At 38.7% G+C, this 21,413-nt stretch overlaps 1 protein-coding gene across 1 annotated transcript; it reads right to left on the minus strand.

Moving 5' to 3' along the window:
• Positions 1–345: 345 nt before the first annotated feature.
• Positions 346–20,402, minus strand: LOC105059789 (protein ALTERED PHOSPHATE STARVATION RESPONSE 1). Its single transcript, XM_010943231.4, has 6 exons — positions 18,991–20,402; positions 17,255–17,436; positions 2,894–3,117; positions 2,156–2,486; positions 937–1,394; positions 346–819 (listed from the first exon to the last, which is right to left on the minus strand). Exons 1-5 carry the CDS (start codon positions 19,826–19,828, stop codon positions 945–947), a joined length of 2,025 nt encoding a protein of 674 aa, XP_010941533.3. The 5' UTR covers positions 19,829–20,402; the 3' UTR covers positions 346–819; positions 937–944.
• Positions 20,403–21,413: the final 1,011 nt, after the last annotated feature.

Here is a 21,413-nt window from a genome sequence, read left to right on the forward strand (position 1 = left end):
GTCTCAACAAAGTTTGAGTTTACCAAAATTTAGTCCTTCTAGGATTTCTATGTGACTTACCCATTTTAATTACACAATCAATTAAATAATTTTTGGGTAACCCTATCCAACTGTAGGGATTGTTGCATATATATGCCTCTTGATTGTTCCAATCTCGGTTGAGGTTATACCACAAAATGCTGAATGAAGCATTAAAATTTGGATATCAAGCAGTAAAAGTTGAATAAACTTACCATCATTGCCTGAAATGAGGGATTAGTGATGCAGTAAGATGATCAATTTCCTTCTTTATGTAAGCGAATAGCCAAAGTCAGATCAACTTAACCAAAAAGGGACCAGCAACGATTATATACAATCAGGTTTTAAAATTTTCAGTCAGTATACATGGAAGTTTTCAGTTTTCAGATGACATGTGAGCAGGCGTTTCTAAGGGTACTCATGCAAAGAAAATGAAATTAAACAGCATTCAGCAAGGAGAAGATACACAATTTAAGAAGTGATTTCAAGCAGCGAGAATGCATGAGGTGGAACTGAAGCCCCTTCCATATAATCATCTTGAACGAATCAAAAAGGAAAACATGCCCATATCTCTAGTACAAGCTGCCTACTTCCCCATGATTTTCTAATTCCTTCAACAGCTCATATCTTTCAAAGAATCTTCCTCTCTCAAAAAGTAACAGTTAATCTCAAAAACATCAAACTCTCTTGCAGCAAGGTTCACTGAAGCCGTCATAGTCTGGATATACAACTGTAAGTGTCGCACCTCACACTACACAACTACCTTTTTTCGCCAGTACAGATCAACTGGTTTCAAAAGCCCTGGAACATCAAAAATAACTAACATAAATACAAAAAAGTAACTCCCAATCTAATATTAATTTGGAGAGGGCAAGTTATTGGATATCTTGAAATCAATTCAGACAAATTTCTACGCACCATCAGGTTCATGCACATAAAGGTGAAATGCCCTCTGAGTGGCTAGTCGCAGATTCAGTGGATTGGTTAATGCCCTCAAAAGCCTGCACACATACACTGGAGAACCCCATCAAAGCTTGAAAAACATTTGGGAGGCTTGTTTGTAGATTGTTCAGGGTCATGGCTCTGCTCATGCGAACAGAGTTCATATACTTGGCTTTTTCTTCCTCCACCCTCTTCTTGAAAGCTTCAAGTTTTCCATGCTTTGTCGACAATGGGTTGTGATTCGAATCTGCAACTTGGACTGGATTTTCAATTGTATGTTCATTGTGCTTCTCCGACTCCCAAAGTGAATTCAGTTCTTTCTCCAACCTGCTCTCAAGGCGGACAGATTTCTTTTGCAGGTTGCACTCTTGATTCTGCTGCAGGACAATGGAGTGGACAACTGACACAAAGCTCTTAATTGCCTCAGCTGCTACCTGTTTGGATTCAAACATCAATGAAACATGTCTTCCTATTAAATGAATCTTCATAGGGAAAAGATTTGAATTGCAATATTCAATTTTTCTCCCTTTCTTCAGTTGAGGTTCAAGTGCAGGAACATTAAATTTAAAAGAAGAGAACAATATATAAATTTATGGAAGGTCTGATCCTTTAACCATCTTGAGTACAATCTCAATAATATTGTTCTATTATCTTCCTCATCAATGTATTTTTGCCATAAATTACCTTTTAGGTTTATGTCACTGTATATGCAAAAGTTCAATTCCCACTGGTTGGTTTTTTCTGCTTAATGATGTAAAAAACATATGAAAGAAATTGACCTCGAGTAATTTCATTTGGAAAAAAATGAAAGTAAAAAACATGTGGGACGAAAATCATGTCCTCAGACAATTACCATCCAGCAATACAGATAAATTTTACAGGCAACATTTCAAAGTAAACCAATTGAGACCTCATGCATATATCTCGGTGAAATTTGATTTCTATTGTAAAGTCATGGTTAAGATTACTAGAACTAATTCACCTAAACAAGTTTATGTCTGAAAACTGCATGCACACCTAGGGTTGTTTAAGAATGTGTTGCCTGTGATAAACTGATTCTGTCTATTCCATAAGTAATTTGAAACATATGAAAACATTTTGGAGCAAGCAAGAGCACCTCGTCAAGTAGTCTGATTCTGTCTACTCCATAAGTAATTTGAAACATATGAAAACATTTTGGAGCAAGTAAGAGCACCTTGTCAGGTAGTCTGTCGAAGGCACACTGCAGTTCTTCACAAAGGCCATGGATACCAGATGCAGAACCAATTATACCATTACTATCCGGAAGGCAGTCAGTGAGTCTGACCCATTGGTTGATAATGCTTATATACTCACGCTGAGATTTAAGGAGGTTACAGAAGGAACTGTACCAGGAAGTGACCTCAGTTTCTAGCTGGGCTGTGGCATGACGATGGGAATCTGTTGTTGGTTCGGTGCCAAGATGGTGGTCTAAAAGATTGACCTGCTGAGCAACATGGTTCTGAACTTGATGGCACTCATACATCATTCTCCACATCTGCATAAGCCTTCGGGAAAATGGATAAAAAGATGGATCAGATTATGGGAATTCACAGACAATGCCAACACAGTTTAAGCATCCAATAATGTGTTACCATGATACCCAACGAAGATTTGATAGCATGTCTGGCTAGAAATATAGGAATTAGGCAATTGGATAAAATAAATGAAGTAAAATCCTCAATATATAAAGTGTGAAGGAATCCGCCAGTAACATTCATGCAACTCAGTTGTAAATTATGATAAATGAGGCAGAAATAAGAACCACATAGGATGTTAGGGATATGAAAGGATCAAATGGAACTTATTATACAAGTAATTTGCTCCAAGTTCATTGACTACCGATCTCCAAAATGTTTCATGCTAAGCTTATGATTAGTCAAAAAATATTAGAGGTTATCATTTTAAACTTTACCCGGAAGATAACTCGACCAACTGAGGATGCAACTCTTCATCTCTAAGCTTGGAAATGGACATACATGTCCCATTAATTGACTCCTGCAAAGAAATGATTCGACACTGTAGTTCCTCAATGTTGGATCGAGTTTTCTCAGTCTTCAACCAGTCATGTTCTCCATCTTCGAGCTTGTGCAGTAACAGGGTTTTCTTTTTGTGCAAGAATTTAGCAATCTCATCCTCCTGCAAATTAAATAACATTAGACATACACCATCATTCACTTCATAGGTGGAAGAATTGTCACTTCTCCAAAAGAACACCAATCCAAGGTTATTGGAGTTCCAGCATCCTGAAGCACCAGTGCTGTTTAAAATTTCATTCAATGTAAACATTTTGAGCCAATAGTGTCTGGATTTTGTTAAGTCAATCTGAAACAGATGTTGAAACGGGTTTCACACCATCTGAAACTGGTAGAGGCTGAAAAAAATATGGAGGAGAGGATATGAGAACTTAGTCCAAACAAATGCTATCATACTCACTTGGAACAAGAATTATGATAGGTTGGAAATCTTTTTATCAAAATTAACCATTCCAGCATCTGCATAAACCCCAGATCTTAATAAATATCCTTTTTTGTATTATTGTGACAAGTCTAAGGTTCAGAGCCATACTTGTCTGAGAAGGTGTGAATCAAGTGTCCTAATATAAATAGCTAGCATCTAGTAGGTGAAGACAATTGTGTTCTGACTACAAAAGAGAGCTGATACGAGACAGCTTAAATAGGAGGAAAACAGTCTGCTTTTGTACAAAACTGAAAAACTGAATAGTATTTATTGGATGTATGCCCTAGAAGCCAGAATTGGCCAACACTTGTAAAACTTTCTTAGGCATAATTTGTAAAATTGATTTTTATATTAATAAAATTAGATTATTTCAATTCACATTGTGTTTTATTGTGTCTATGAATCGTCCATTGGATTAATGGGTATAATGACACATATTCTCAAGAGTTGAGAATTTGAGATATGTGTCTTAACTCATAAATTGCTTTCAATCATATGATCATCATGGAGATGGTAATTGATGCGATAGATTGGTATATGATCGCTTCCTTCGAATAGATGAGTCTTGAATCTACAGTGTGGAGACACCGGAGCGAAAGTACAAGTTCTTATTAAGAACAAGGGCACTGAGCGTGATCAATCATAAGCAGTCACAAGGATATCTATCTTCTCGTCAGTGACATGCTCAAAGTCGTGGTTGTGTATTTAGTTCTTTGACCTGAGGTGCTTCGGCCACTCACCTTGAGGGTGCTGTAGTTTGACTACATCATAACTCGGCCTCCTAGTCATATGAAGTCTTGAGGTGTATGTTGGCTGCAGTATATTCATTATAAGAATAGGATTGCACCAAGATAAAATCTATCAATCTTAATAGAAGAGTAGTCCTATGTAGATTATGAGATTGAGTCTCAAAGCCCATGACTATGGCAGTGTGAAAAATAAAAAGATGTTTTTATTGGATTTCACATCGAACTCGAATCGAATGATACTATCACATAATAGGAATGAGATTTGACGAGTTATCCTTGATCTCGATTCTGTCGGAACTCACGATAGAAGAATCAGATCACACGGTAACTGCATCTAAAGATTTTTTCTTCAGTTCTGATGGATTGCCACTACATACTACTAAGTGTCACTGGTGGATTGTGGGACCAATTAGAATTATTTCGATGATCAATAATTCTAATTGGTTGAATTGGAAAGAGTTCCGATCCATCAAAAAGAGTTTCGATGATGTTGATGATAGAGATCATAATATATCCCATTACCATGCAGAATTGAACATCTGGGGTGACACAATAAAAGATTTTGGTCTAGGATCGCTTAATTGGACTCAATCAGTCCAATTGGATCTAAAAGAATCATGCTAGCACATGATTAGATTCAGGTTTCTCCTGAATTGGATTTCCTATCTAGGGTTCAACCTCATCTAATTGGGCTCTTAATTTGGCACCAATAGTTGGTTGTCTTTAACCTTCTGTAATTGAATTCGAAAAATGGTTTACGAGAGGTTGGATAGGATGAGGGAGGGGCGCCAAGTGTTGGCGCACCCCTTCTCCATGCATTCTTGAGAGAGAAGGGACGCATGCCTCTTCTGGATAAGATCCAGGGGTGTGCGCCCCATGTGGATAAGGATGAGTGGTTAGGGAGTTGCCTTTTTAAATCAAGTTCTTAGGATGAAATCTACTTAAATTTGAATGGGCTTAATCTCTCCACACCTTTTTCTCTTGTGCAAATGTTGCACGAAGAAAACTCGAGAGGAGGGAGGCTTCGGTCCTCTTCTTTTTGCATGGAGAAAAACAAGGACCGACGCCCTTTGTGGATAAGATAGGAGGGAGAGAGTGGGATGCCCTATTTTGAAATCTGATTTCAAATGGGTGCCGCCTTAAGTTGGTTAGGGTTTTGGGTCCATAAAATAGACTCCTTGCTAAAAGGGTTAGGCAATTAAATTGAAAAGCTTCCACCCGAAACCCTGCCTCTCTTCCACCTCTACTTCTCCCTTGTCCCACACACCTACAGTGTTAGGCTGATCCCATACTTCACGCCCAAAGGAGTTGGGCTGATCCTAATAGCGCTTGAAGGAGTTCAGACGCCATCCAAGAGAAGGAAGAAAGGATTGCGGCAAAAGTTAATCCGATAGCCCCCTGGAGATCAGTTTGGTAGCTGATCAAAGAGCCCTTAGACCCGCCTCGAAGTAAATGGATCAGATTGCGGAGAAAGCATTCCAGACCAAGTCCGAGTGCATACCTATAGAGGTCAGATAAGTGTGCAGCTCGACATTGGACCTCAACAAAATCACCATCATCAAATTGCGGAGATCGTCTACCCAGCAAGATGATGTGATCACCCTCTCTAATTAATATGCTGATGTATGATGTTCATTAATGTGATTTAGATCTATGTATCATGTGCCAGGTCAGAAAAAAAAATTTTGAATTCCGCTGCCTCTGACTCTGGCCGATCCGGCACGTTAACCCGATCCTTCAATTAATATTTGGGAACTTGGTGCAAATGAATAAAACATCAACAAGAAGCAAAGAGACCTCCTAAACATGGCTATCTCCAATGAATTATAAGGAATTAGTTAGAACTGAAAATCTCAAAATAACATTGCCAAAAGAAATAGCATTTCAAGATACGCACAAGAAAAAATGAATTGAAGCCATTTTAACCAAAGTTCATTGTTTTGGTACTAGATCTTGTACCAGTACTATCTTATTATAATATTGGTATACGATACGATATGAAATGGTGAAGCATGTCAAGTATCGATATGGTACGAAACTACATAACAATTTGTATGGTATATCTGGTACATTATGGTCCTGACCAGTACCGTAAACCCTGATTTGACATTTCGATCGAGGAGGAAGACAGAGAATAAGGTTGAAGACAAAAAAGTAAAATAGTTGATTTATTTAAGATTATAGACTTTCACAAATGGTATTGTGTGCCAATCTATCTTCTTGGCTCCAGCCTCCATGTACACATTCCATGTCCAAATAAATCTTCAAGAGTTACCCCCTAGTTGAACAAGCTTCAATTGCAAGGCCCATTAAATGATTCACCCTTTAACCAATTGTCCAATTAGATTACATCAAAGTCCCCCCTCTTGCCAAACATTGTCCTCATTAGGATTTAGCATGAAGTCTTTAAGGGGCATTTGGTATGGGGTGATGACCCAAAGATCAAGGGTGATGTAGGTAGTGACAAGATTACCATGTTTGGTTGCACCATAATGATCCTATGTGGTAGTGATCCCAAATTATCCCCACTCCGCAAATCACCATCCAACTAGATGATAGGAAATCCATCCTTCAGGATCAATATCTAAAATCATCCCAAATCAATGATCTTGGACATAAATTTGAGAACAAAAATGCCCCTTAATCCAGCAAAAAAAATTGATATGCCAATATGCCATTAATATGTTATATCAATATTATATATATTTTATTATATTGATATTACATATATATTATTTATGATATGTTATATTATATTAAATTATTGATCATATTACTGTCATACTATTTTTCAATTATATTTTTAAATTATAATAGATATTCATTATTAAATTTATGCTTATATTATGAAGTTATCTAATATATTACTTCTATCTGTCTTATTTTCCTAATCAAAATAAATATTAGTATTAAAATAATAATATATTACATGTACAAATGGACAAATTAATTGTACAATAACAATTAATATATTTTATAGGATTAATAAATTTATTTTTATAGAATATATCAGTAATTAATATATTAATAAATATTTTATTAATTTATAATTAAAAAATTTTATATGATTAATAGATATACTTTTATAGAATATATCAAGGATAGTTTTAATATTACATGGCCGGTGATCTTGGATTTTCATGGAATACCAAAAATGTTATCCAAAGTTCTTTCATCACTGAAATATAACATACCAAACACGATGATCTTTGGGGATGTTTGGTTTGGGGGGGTTGGGATCTGGAATCATAATGGGAATGGATAACTCTCATTCCAACCGTTTGGTTGGGAGAAGTCCCATTCCGATTTCAATTCCAAGACAGAATGGGAATAGCCTAATCCCCCTGTAACTCAATTCTTACTGTCCCCTAAGGATTCAAATTTTCATTTCGATTCCGATTCTGATCACGAACCGAACGTTTTAGGAGATTTGGCCATTTCAATTCCCATTTCAACAAGGATCACTAGTGATCTAAGACCATCTTAGTGATCCCATTCGGGTCACCAAACGCTATCTTAGACTTTATCTTAAAAAGTTCAATCAAAATATTCTTCGATCTTAGTGGATCATGTCTTGATATGTGAAGTGATTATCCTACACAGAACGGATATGGTTTGTTGGTTAAGTTTTAAACAACAGCTGCTATTAACTATTACATTATAACTTGTAATAATAGAAATTTAAATAACAATTGTTTTTAACTATTACATTATATGATGGCCATTACATTATTAGAATAAGGGTCATTGACATCCTCATCGTCCATCCTAATAAAATAATATTTTTGAAACTCAATGCTTAGGTAAATTGCATCATTATTTTCCTGCTATTGTCCATTATATCATGTTATGATGGATGGTATAACAGTCATTATGTTATTTGAAACAAATCCAGACAAAGGCTAATGTAGTAGATAACAGATTTTATATCATAAACAAAAGTTTATTTGGCCATGTCAGTATTATTATAAACCTAGGCCGATGGTTTCATACAGCCACAAACTTTTGAGGGCAAATAGCAAGGCATTATGGTTGACGAAATATTTTGTCAAGTAAGGTGGATGGTACCCTTTGGCAAGCGGCTACAAATGTTAAAGGAAAGATTGTGTTACAAATTCACCCATAGTAACTCTGTTCATATGTATTTAGTTTTACTTAAGCATGGCATGGAAAGGAACATATTATACATGGTAGGAACAAGGCTCCATGTAATAACAGAAACAATCAGATATTTTTCACTAAGACATAAATGTATTGACAACTTGGGTACGTGAAGCCATGGAGCTGCACACCCTGGGACTATTTGTAGAACAGAACAATCCTGCATATGAGGACCATGCGAACCAAAAATCACGAGAACAAGAACCAATAATAAGATAGATTTGCGAGAAGAGATAAAATTGAGATAATAAATTTAGAGAAGAAACTAAAACAAAAGTCTATTAATAAAATAATAGTATAAGACACATGGATTCTAGCCAACCTCAGCACTCCAAAGAGATGTCAGCTCTCTTCCCTCTCATAAGACCCCAGCAACAACAAGGCACTCTATCATGACACCACTACTCACCCATGACTGGACAGCACTAAAAAGGTTGAACTAATTCCTACACAAAACAGGAATACTAAGCACAATCGATGCTGTTAACACACTAGGACTCAAACATGCAGACACGACCACAAACTCCATAACTCAGAAAGAACTTTGGATCCTATATGAACAAGGAAAAGGGGTGTTTCTAGTACACCTAAACTTTTTCTTTCTAACTTGCCTATTCCAACACTAAATCCAAGATGTTGATTTTTATACAAAATTCTAACCCAAGCAACTCTGTAATGTCCTAAGCACAAAAGGGGTGGGAACTTAAAATTGGTGTTGGACCCTGAAATGATTCTTAGCACTCCCCCTCATTGCATAGTCTCACAACTTCAAATCTGTCACGCATTTCTTACAAAGTAGGTAGCCAATCCATCAACAGCCCATCCCTCCAGTGCTCGTGATGGAGTCGACGATGAATTCAACACTCCCCCTCAAAATCAACCCTATCATCATCATGTCAAGATTCCATCGAACATCTAACTGAAACCAATGAACACTACCAGCCATAATTTGCAATCCTTGCTAGATGCAACACTTGAACGGTTGAACCTATGAAATTGTATGACCACTGTTGCACATGCCTATAATTAAATGCTTTTGCATATGCCTGCAATTAAATATCTACATCCGATAATATCCCACACATATCCACAGCCTCAAAACAATGCGATCCATGCACCTCAGCATGATTGTATCAATGTGTCCTGCATGTATCACTCTATCGCACCTTTGCTTCAACATACGTCAAAAAACTTTGCTTGAATGAACATGCACCTCTAGCAAATTGCCGCCTCATGGCTCAATTCATTACATCTGATAGCTGCATGCACCAGCACATGGCTAGTTCCTTCCAGACACAAGATCGACTCCCCATTTCACTTAAAACTGAGATGATAAGACCACTATCTCCTCATGCATAGACTTCCAAACATTGAATCTTCAGAGCTCCTTCAAAGTTAACCAGATCTTTCACCTTGTAGTTAGTTGAAGGACCCAAGGAACCTCCGCATCCTGCAAGTTTTCTGCATAGGCTTTATTTACGTGCTTTGGCACTTCAACCTTGTGAATAACTCACTCACTGCAATGAATTTCCATGTCCTGCATAACATCTACGTAAGCCTCTCCTTTATAATTTGGCACCTCAATCATGCTCGTCAGTTACTTGAACAATCTCCTTTTGCTCCATATTGTCCTCTGAATTCAATTGATCCTTGAGCTGATTGACTTTGTCAACTTTGGATCTTTGGAACTCAATCAAGCTTACCATTCAAGCTCTACGTACTTAGAATCTTCATTTTCAAACTAACCTTACTCCTTGTCTATATTCTTCCTAAATCCTAGCACTATATCCATTCTTTAAGTAAATTTCTTTTGAGAACCCTTAAAACAATGCATCACTAAACCGTGAGTGGATAGAATAGCTGCAAGAATATCCTACACTTTCTTCGGCTCCATGACATCCTTGATATGAAGATAATTTTGTTAGTCAACCATAGCATGAAGAATCCACATCGTTTTCTTAAAGTCTCAACATCCACCTTCTTCTTGCTTCTGCATTATCTGGCTATAAGTACCATCTTTGAACCATCTAAGCTATCAAATAATAACTTGCCCTATTAAGTATGGCTTGACAATAGATCCCCAACATGGGTAATTGGTGTTTTCAAGATGGGTTAGAAATGGTTAGAACCAGATTCTGTACCGACCGGCCGGTCGACGATATGAGTGGGTATGCCCCCCGTACCAGACCCAAACCGACATGGAAACAAGAGATGAACCGGGGAAGAAAAGAGAGAGAAAGAGAGATGGAGGAGGGCGAAGGGAAGGAAGGAAAGGAAGGGTGACAGTAGCCACCAGAGGGCGGCGAAGGCCATCGAGGCCTTCCAGACTCTACGGTCCTCCATGAAAGAAAATGTGAGAAGAGAGAGAGATAGAAGGAGAGAAGAGGAGAAGCAAAAGGAGGCACAGAGGCTGCTGGAGGGTTGTCGAGTGGCCACTATGGCCGTCGGATGACCCAACATAGCCCCGCAGCTGCACGAGTTCGAAATAGGGGTTTGCCTCTATTCGTCGTGTCTTTTAAAAACATGATACATAGTGAAGTCGATATAAATCCATTGCCAGCTTCACTGTGTATCAGATTTTTTAAAGAACATGACGGAATAGAATGAATCCTTGTTTTGAACCCGCAGTGGCCGTGGGAGAATTTTGGACCGTCTGACGACCACGACAGCCCTCCAGAGGCCCCCTTGCTGCCTTTCGCTCCCTCCTCTTCTCTCCCTTCCCCCTTCTATCTCTCTCTCTTCTCGCATCTCATGGACCGAGAGCCCCAGAGGCCTCAACGGGCCACCACCAGCCTTTCCTTTTCTTCTCTTTGTCTTTCCTTCTCCCTTGCTCCATCTTCGTAGGCGTTTCGAGTCAAACGTCCGAACCACACCAATTAGCCGCCAATACAGTTCGACACACCTCGAACTGTCCGGTTCGGAGTGGTTCGAAGAACCCTGGGTAAAATTAACCATAACGATAGTGGTATAATTGGCCATCGCAATTTGTATATTGGAACATGTAGAGCTAACATATTTGCATATAGGTACAATGAATTATTGGAAACCCTAAAATCATGTCGAGCTAGAAACACAAAAACTACCACCGCTAAAAAAGATCATATAGAGTATTCCCCTAGCTGTGATACACCGTAAAACCACCAACTTGCCCATCACCCCCCGCCACCCCAGGATCCTTCTTTTCCTTGTTTTCTTTCCTTCTCTTTTTTCCCCTCTCTTTTCCTTCTTTTTCCAACTGAATGAGCCAGCAATTTTCTTTTCCTTTTTTTTTCTTCTTTCATTCTTCTCCCCTGCCAACCAAGAGCCCTCTTTCCAGTCTTCTTCTTTCCTCCCTACCAGCCAACACAACCTAGCCAGCCATGTTGTTGGCCCTCTTCTTCTCCTACCAATTGACTAGCCAGATCAATAGCTGTTGCACCCTCTTCTTCCTCTTTTAATCCTCTTCTCATCATCTCACTGCCAGCCAACCAATCCCACCGAGTGCACCTTCCTTTCTCCTCTCCTTTGTCTCCTTGCTAGCTGGCCAGTTGCTCCACATCCTTTTCTTCTTTCTTTCCTTCTTTCCTACCAACCAAGCCACCCAAGTCATGCCCTTCCCTTTTTCTCTTTCCTCCTTGCCCAAGCATAGCCCACCAACAAGGTTGCACCTTCCTTTTCTTTCCTCTTTTTCTTTCCCCTATTCTAGCAAATCATGTGTTAATCCTTGTGCAATATCTCTCCCTTCTTTATTCTCCTCCCCACATGGTTGCACAGCTTGTGGACATGGTAGCCCCACAATTCCTGCATCTTTCCTATCTTCTCCCTCCACACATGTTAATTCCTACTCATGCCAGTACCTCCTCTCCTATCCTCTATCCCTCATGCACCCCCTCCCTTCTCTCCAACTCTTTCTCACGCCAACATCTTTTTCTCATCACCTTACACAATTCGAACTCCTTACATCCTCCTTATTCCTTGTTTTCCTTACTTTGTCTACGAGCATCCCCTAGCACCACCTTGTGATGCCATCAAACATCCCCCTCATGACATCAAGTGTCTCCTATGTGATGCCACCGATAGTTTTCCTATGACACCATCGAACATCTCCCCTATGGTGCCATTAGACATCTCCTCTATAACAATCAGCCACCACCAACTTGTAGTATTCTTTCCCCCAAGGTTGGTTGTACCAACTCGAACTATCCAATTTGAGGCATACCAAACCAAACCGATGAAAAATCAAGACGATTTACCCTGTTGGCTCAGAAGAAAGGCCAAAACATTCAATTAAACCCTCCTCCAATTAACCCCCCTCCCCTCTCCCCTCAGTAAAAGCCCCCCCCTTCTGACTTGGATCATTCGAGAACCCCACCACCCCTACCTAGCCCACTCACAATTGCCCCTCCCCTTGAGATCTATCATGTTCGAAAGAAGCCCCCCCCCCTCCCCCGCAATGTCACTGGTAAGCATCCCCCCCTTCTCCATCTCTCTCTCTCTCTCTCACTCACTCACTCTCACTCTACTAGGGTTAGGGATAGAGTTTCCCATGGCCCTCCCCCTCCCCCCTCCCTGTCTTGCTCCACAAGGGTTATGGTTAGGGTTTAACCCTCAACCCTCGCCTTGCTCCCTCCCTCTCTCTCCCTCTCTCTTTTCTCCTTTTCTCCCTCTCCTTATTTTTGGTATGCCCTAGAATGACACGATACAGACCCACAACATGCCGAACCAATTACAAACTAGTATCCCCTCTAGCACCGGTTCGACGAACCTTATTCACAATAGTCAACAACTTAAGTAATTAATTGTCAAAATAAGAGGGATAAACTAGGTTAAACATAAACTATTGAGAAAACATAATTTCATTAAATTTTCAAGAAGTAACTACATAAACAACCCTATCTTAATCTGTGATTATGACCATAATAAGTCTTGTGACAAGGTCAGAAACCACATTTGGCCTCATAGTGTAGGCTAGAAATCACATCTAGCTCTAAGATGGAGGATTAAAAAAACTAATTACTAAATATATATTTGCTAGCAATCGGTCTCACTGGCTCACCTTAATTGTCAATAATATACCGGAGTCTCTTCCTTCCCTATAGCTCGTTCTTTCTTCACTTGCCACTTGAACACATTCATTTCCATCCTCCAGTAGCCTTTTCATGAGATTTCGACTTTCACACTTCTAATTATATAAATACTTCAATTCTACATCATTGTTATAAAACATAGCGGTCTAGGTTAATAGGACTCCTCAACCTCCACATAATTAATAATTAATCAAACAAGACCCCCTTGAGTCAAAACACCACTATGTGCTTCCATCACTTCAAATTCAACCTTTTCGCTTTCCTACAATAACTACTTTTCTTTCATGCATAACATCTGAATCTTTCTATTGCATTTATGTAGTTAAATTACTGGGGCTGCATTCTCCTCATGTAGATCTACTGCATCACATGATACTTTCTTCTTTTTCTCCCATAAGTATGTCGCTTTTGATGGTGATTTCAGGTGCATCCAGCTCCTTTGCTCTGATTATGGGCTTTGAATTTCTGATGCATAAGGTTAGAATCATCAATCGATAAGCTGTTCATGAGCAGATCATGTTTGGCTGGAAATTCAACTTGATATTGGCTTGCTTATTAAATCAGCCAAGGATAAGCTAAAATTTTGAGCTCTAGAAATAAAAGAGTCAAACTTGAGTTTGGCTCAAAATAGCTCGAGTGGTCAATAAATTATATGATTAATCATTTTGTAAATAGTAATATTTTATCTTATTTTTAAGTATTATAAGATTTCTTTGGAAAAGATGTATTACCTGCAATAGTTAATCGATACAGCCATTGAATTGAGAATAGATGTGTGCGGCTTCGCATTCTCCTTGTTGGCTCTCTTTGCAACAGGAGAAGTCATATCCTATCTTCTTTCTCCCTCTAGGACTTACCACCACCAGTTACCAACTTCCATATTCATCTCTTCTACAACTCACCCAAATGTGAAAATATAAATGGAGGCCTATTCCACCCTCCACTCTCTGACCAATGGAATATGTGCAGTGGAGAACGTCTATAACCCACCTTTGCCTTCTTCACTATAGCCTTTTTGTCTAATTAAGCCCCATTATTGGAATGATATAGAAGGGGTGGAACCTTACGAAGAGTGGAGTTTCAGTAAGAAGGCATGGAGAATAGTAACTGGCCTGGCCCCAGCACCACCTGTCATGGAGATGGGGAGTCTGAACCAACAGGACTTGAAATACACATTGATATGATGTCAATCCTTGCCCAGTCAATCTCTCTTCCTTCCCCTCCATGGTCCTCCAAGCCCTCCACTGCTCCTCCATTTTTACCAAGGTGAGTGGCTACCAAGTTGAACAGACCTGAGCTCACGTCTGTTCATACGTCGAGTTCAAGCAATCCGAGATTGAACTGGCTTGGTTGCATATGAACTGAGCATGAGCTGAGTCTTCCCAGCCTGACATGAGCTGACCATTAACCAAGCTCAAGGTGGCCTCAACTTGCTTGCATTCAGCTTGTTTACACCCTTATATATGCTCTTGTTGACTTCCACTTGTGCATAGAACTCTAGTAGATGATCTGGTTCCAACTTGAATACTCAGTGTTGGGGAAGTGATCTGTGCTACATCTAACAAATTTCTACTAAATTCTTATTGGAGATGCTTGCCTATTTTTATAAATCATAAATGCACACATTCAAATTTTTCAATTGTCATCCTTGATCTTTTGTAGGCACGCTTGATATCACTTGTGAATCACCAGTCGTTGAGTTGCCACTCTTTCACACCTCATCTGGCCATATGTTACCAACAATACTCTGAGACTCCAGACTGCATTAAACTTCCCCTTTTATATTTTATATTTTATTTTCTCCTGTCTCTTAGAGGATCCACTTCCCTTATAGTTATTCTAAGGAAATTGGCCTCAGCACTAGCATACCCCATTTCATTTCAAAGAATTTTTGAGGTCCAGTGTCCTAAGATAAAAATCTGGAAGCACTGTTACAATTAAGCATTCATAATAACTAATAATAACTAATGTATTCTACTTTTACTCATGCGAGTGAACACATATTATGAAGGGGAGGAATAAAACAAAGACTCTTGACATATATTTTTTACTAAGCCAACCAAATAAATTAACAAATTGGGAATCTGTAACCATGGGACCAGACCCCGAGACTAATTATATACAAAGAAGCACTCTCCCTTTCATTCCTACTCTTTCTTTCTTGCCTTACCCATGAACCCTTCAGCTTTCATTGTTTGTAATATTAAGACTTCATCACTGAAGATGTCTCCCTCTGATAACCAAACATAGCTTTCTTGACTTCTAGACACTTTTGATATTTTGAATTATCCAAAAGTATACTCTTCTACTTTGGTCCAAACATGACATGTAAATCTAACAACTATCATGTTTTAGAAAGCTTGTTGGGATGAAATAGAAAAGCATTTTGGAGGTCATGAAGAACTCAACGCAATGACTTGAATTAAATACTCAACTTTACACATTATGCCTTCCAAAAATTTTGAGAACTACTACACCTTCAAAAAATGAAAAGCATTTTGGATACCACGAAGAATTCAAGGCTATGATTGGAATTAAATAGTCAATCTTACATACCATGTCTTCAAAATTTTTTGAGAACATATTATGCCTTCAAAAATGAATATCAAGATATCATAAATTATATATCAAATACAATGGTAACTGATGACTATCCTTTACAGAGTTGAAAACAAACACTATGAGGAAATGTAGGCCACCCATAGATGTTATGTTCTTACAAGGTTCTCTCATGCAAAGCAGGCATGTCTTAGATGCTTTCACGATGGTGGATAATCAAAGGCATATGCTACATACCAAAAATGTTCTCCAAAATGGTTTGAAAGGACATGTTAATATAGAATTTTCATTTGTTCTGGATACATAGCATTATGGAGAGAAGGGAGAAACAGATTAAATTTGGCTTGTTTCTCTGACTTGTTCTATACAATTTGCATCATGTATTCTTCCTAGTACTAGTGTCCCCATAATTTCCTGCCATTACCGATTTTGAGTGTTTGAGTGAATGGTTTCAGTGGGTAGGATTCACTTCACCTTTGCCCTTTTGGTTTTATCTCTCATACTAATAAGTAACTTTGAGTTTCTTTTTGGATTAAAATTTTAATGCTAAAGAGTTTCATTCTCAAAGTAAATGTACAATAGGCTAGTAATTAATGGTGTAAGATGATTTTCTATTGTCAAATTTTTCACATAAGTCAATCACTCGCTTTGCATTCTTAGATTTCAGCCTTGTTTGGGGCTTGTTATCCTTCAGATCCTATGCAACCTTGGATATGTAGGGGATTGATTGATGCATAGCCAAGGGTATTTTGGGGTACAAAGTGATAGATAGAATCTAAATGGGATATCTGAAATTCAAAATTCTCATTCCTTTTAATAATATATAGATTTTCCACCTCCTTATCCATCATATCAAAGCAAAATCTCACAATCACAACTATCATACTCAAATAGATTGGTGTCTAGCCACATATGCTCGTATAATCATGCATCTTGGCATTAAATATCATGACGTCAAAAAATAAAAACCATGAATGACTAATAAAAATAAAACAGAAATTGATGGAAGAGTGCTTGCTCATCATGGTAATATTAACAGTTATCGTTGAAGATACAATAATAAATGAAAAGAAAAAAAAGCAACAGATGTTTGCATACTAAACTAAATATAGGACAAATCATAGCATTTTGTTTGCCTATCAAACCACAGGCAGTGAATCCTGTTGGCCTTGTAAAACAAATAATTCACAACAGCAATAAAAATGCCACTCATTTTGTCATCATGGAAAGTTTGAGAGTGGTTCCAAGTTCCAACTATCTTCTTTTGACTAGTGTAGTTACCTTAACTGCCTTATAGAGCTTCTGTTCCTCAGCATAAAGCTTTTCAAGTGTCATGCAATGGTTTTGAGGCCTACAAGGATCACTTGCTTCTTGAACATAAGCACCTCTGTTAGACTGTGGGGGTCTGGAAGACCAGCTCCAAGACAACGCATTGAAGACCTTGGCAGACTTTAAACTCTTCCCTGTGGGCAAACAGGATGCAAATTTTTGACTAAAATAAAAATATGATACAGAAAGAATCCTGCTAAGTATAGATCATAGGACTCCATACAACAAAGTGAAGGAACCAATAAACCTCAGACACATGTACATTTGTGTTCAAATTTCATATATATGTTTAGGGAGGAGCCAGTCTGGTGTAATTTTTCATGTCACAGTCATGCATGGAGCAGATAAAATCAAATTGCCATGACAGATCCTAGTGCTGCCTGTCAGTATATTAGTTCATGAAGAGCTCTTCAATCTTGAAGGAGAATTACTTGAGGTTGGAATAATGAGCAGTATAGAAGATAAAGATGCTGCAATGTATTTCTTATATTGAATCAAGAATAGGTCTGTTACTTGGACCGGTAGCCTCAGAACCAATCCAGACCCATGGACTCTGGGTCAGGTATGAACCCAAAGACATATCCTATTTGACCCAGACATAACATGAAACCAATGATTTACCTGATATAAGTTATTTTGTATAATTTTATTCTTTTGTTTTGCTTATAAATTAAATTACAGTTTTCCTTACCACCATAACCTGGCCTCTAATGTCGCCTCCCAACAAAAGTTTCCATCATCACCATTGTCCCACATCCAACCATAATTCATTATCATTTATTTCTTTTCTCTAATAATCTCTAGTTTTCCGCATGTGGAGCTGTTGTTGACCCAGAGTGAGATGCAATCTACACCTGACCTATAGACCAGAAGAGTCTTATAGTTCCATAGATACCAGACCGGAACCCGACCCGATTGATTGTGGGTAGGGTCTCGATAAAAACTTAGATCCAATCCCCTTTAGGATTCAGGGTCCAGGCTGGCTGGTAACCTACCCCAAGCCATCCTGATAGAACCCCTAAAACTACCTCCTACCATTCACTAAGTAGCAGTATTTGCAATGTAAACATATTCTACAGCCAAATATTCAAATTCTTTTTTTGCTAACTTTCCTCTGGCGAAAAACAATTAGTTAATGCCAGCTGAAAATTGACCAGGAATTATGATGAACATATAAAATAACCTAAACTTGTGGGGACACCCTAACTAACAATAACTTTCAATTATATGCTTTAACCACTTATTTGTTACAACCAGAACTCTGAAGCCTGACTGAATAAGGAAAAAACATGCATATTCTTCTTTGCCAAATGAATTGTAAGTATAGGCGCTACTACCTGTGAAAAAACTTCCACGATATAGAAGTTTTGAAAGAAACCATGCGCTAGTCCTGATACAACTAAAGGGTACATGGTAACAAGTCTTATCCTGTCAATCTGGTGTGCTAGATCTTTTGCAGTCACACTAAGTCGAAAAAAATACATGCAAATTCCACTCCAACATCCATATGCGAGCAAAAACAATATCAGAACCCAAACAAAACCTATACAACAAGCAGGTTAGTATTAAAAGATATAATAGAGATAACAATACTAATGTAAAGAATCATGTGGGAAGGGACTCCTCCGATGTCATAAGAACAAAGAACATACTATCATGTAAATGATATGATAAGAAACATCAGATACCCCTTTTCCCTTCAAAGTCAAAGGGATGACGCTGGCCGTCGTTGGAATCCAGAAGAACCGCGACATCCCTCCCGCTTGCTGCAGCTTTCAAGAAATAATCATCCAGCTCCTTCACAATCCCGGCCAACGTCTTCTTGCTTCTCCACACCACCAACGCCATGTCGGTATCCTTGGTGTACCAACTCACTGCGGATGAGTTATCATCCGCCAATTCTCTGACCGGAGAGTTCTCCTTGATGGGATTCAACACCAAATTCTGAGCACCCGCCAAAGCATTCTCCTTCCCTTCCACTTTCTCCTCCTCCTCCGCGTCTTCCCCAAACTCCGTGTTCGTCTCCGCCCAATCTTCTTCTTCCACGGCCCCCTGCACCACCTCTCCTCCATCCTTTCTTTGAAGGACTGGAGAAGGGGAATTCGAGCAGGTTGGCAGACCGAATGGGTCCCAGAAGTCCCACGCCGAGCTGTGGACTGGAGGTGGTGGTGTCGGGCAGCTGTCGATCTCATCTACATCAATTGAGTCCTCTTCAGTACCCTCCTCGTCCCCCTCCTTCGTAATTGGGCTAAAGTGGGGAGGGGGTGGAGGAGAAGGGGGCAGAGGGGGTGGTGGGGGCGGTGAGGGGGGCAATGCGAGGCTGGGTGGGGCATTCACGGGGACCATGGACTCCACCTCTGTGAACTGCCGAAGGGTGGCGCCGGTGTTCCTCAGGGACTGGAGATACGACATGTGGGCGGCAGCGAGCTCCGCCCTGTGGCCCAGCAGCAGTTTCATGAGCCTCTTCCTCTCCCTGCATCTCTGCACCGCCTCATCCTTCTCCACCCTCGAGTGAACGCACCCCATCTCCCCCTCCTCCCCACGCCAATGCAAGGAAGAATATAGCGGTGTTCTCAAATAAAACTGGCCTCCAACCCCATAAAAAAAAGCTGAGGTTTTTATGAAAAAATTGTGGAGAACGGTTCCTAGTACTCGATATCTAGCTTAAAAGAGCAAATATGGCTACCATTCGTTCGAAAGTATTAAAAGGTCAAAAAGTGAAGAAGCCAGAGAGGCTTTTAAGACGACTGCTTTAGCTTAAAAGTTAAGCAGCATTGAAGCAAGAATCCAGAACCCCAAAAGCTGAGATTTTTCTCTCTCCTAAGAGGCCACAGAAGAAAAGAGAAGATTAGGGAAGGGAAGAGAATAGGAAAGAGTCCTCGCTAGTAGATCAACTGAAGGGAAATAGCTTCCAGTACTAGGCTAACTCATAAAGCCAAAGATAGCTACCCTTCCATGGTCTTAGATCTCGGACTGGGTTAAAGGGTCTTAGAAGAGAAAGATAAGAGAATCCAGGAAAGTTTAAATGCTAAGCGGTGGGGAGAGACCGAGTCCAAGGCCAAAGGCTGGAGATTTTACCGTTGTTACAGAGGGTTTTCCCTTTTTTTTCTTTTTTTCTTTTTTTTTCTTTGCTTCGGCCGGGACAGAGGATGGGCAGTGGGAGGTCAGGAGAGGGAAGAGGAACAAAGGATAGTTGTTTCCAGCTTTTTTTTTTTTTTTTCTTCTAAGAATCTGGCTTCATTTGGTGGTTTTAGGAAAGAGGAGAAGAAGAGAATAAGAAAAAGAAAAAGAAGAAGAAGATTGTGGGGGCAGAACGGTGTAGGGAGTGTCAGATGAGAGGTGTATTCCTGTCCCCGGGACGGCGTGTCCCCTTCTTTGTCAGATGGGCTAATGGGCTCACGGGAAGGGCGAGAGATGGAGAGAGAAAGAGCGAGGAGGCGAAGGAGTACCCCCAGTGCGCGTGGGGTCTTTTATGCCCTGGCTAAAAGGAGCGTAGGGAGATGGAAAGAAAATAAATAAAAATAAAAATAAAAATTTTTATTTATATATATTTTTTAAAATATTTAAATATATATAAATATTTTTTTAAAATTTATATTTAAATATATATTCTTATAATTTTTTTTATATATATACCCATATCATGTAATATTTTTAAAAATTAATAATTTAAAATTAAAAGGACTAAAATATCTTTATGGATAAATATACAAAGAGGAAAATTTATAAGGATATATATGTAAATGACAATTTTATGAGGATATGTATGTAAATTTGATTATTTGAAAGTATATACATACAAAAAAAATTTAACATAAATATATATTTCTTAGTTTGTTAATTCTTTTCTTATTCTAGTAGAAAAAAATTAATATATGTAACTAAAATAATAAATTTATCTAATTTATTGATTTATATAGATAAAATGATCTTTTTATCAAATGATGGATCAAAATTATTTTATCTAGAAAATAAATAGATCGTAACCATCTATATTTTCTCTAATGTATAACAATATGCTTCTAAAAAAAGTATCTGAACTTAATATTAGATGAATAACTTGTACATATGCATAGAATGGATATAATTATGAATTTGGATATTATGTAAT

The sequence above is a fragment of the Elaeis guineensis genome, chromosome 10 (genome assembly GCF_000442705.2).
Source record: "Elaeis guineensis isolate ETL-2024a chromosome 10, EG11, whole genome shotgun sequence".
In the NCBI taxonomy this organism is placed as follows: Eukaryota; Viridiplantae; Streptophyta; class Magnoliopsida; order Arecales; family Arecaceae; genus Elaeis; species Elaeis guineensis.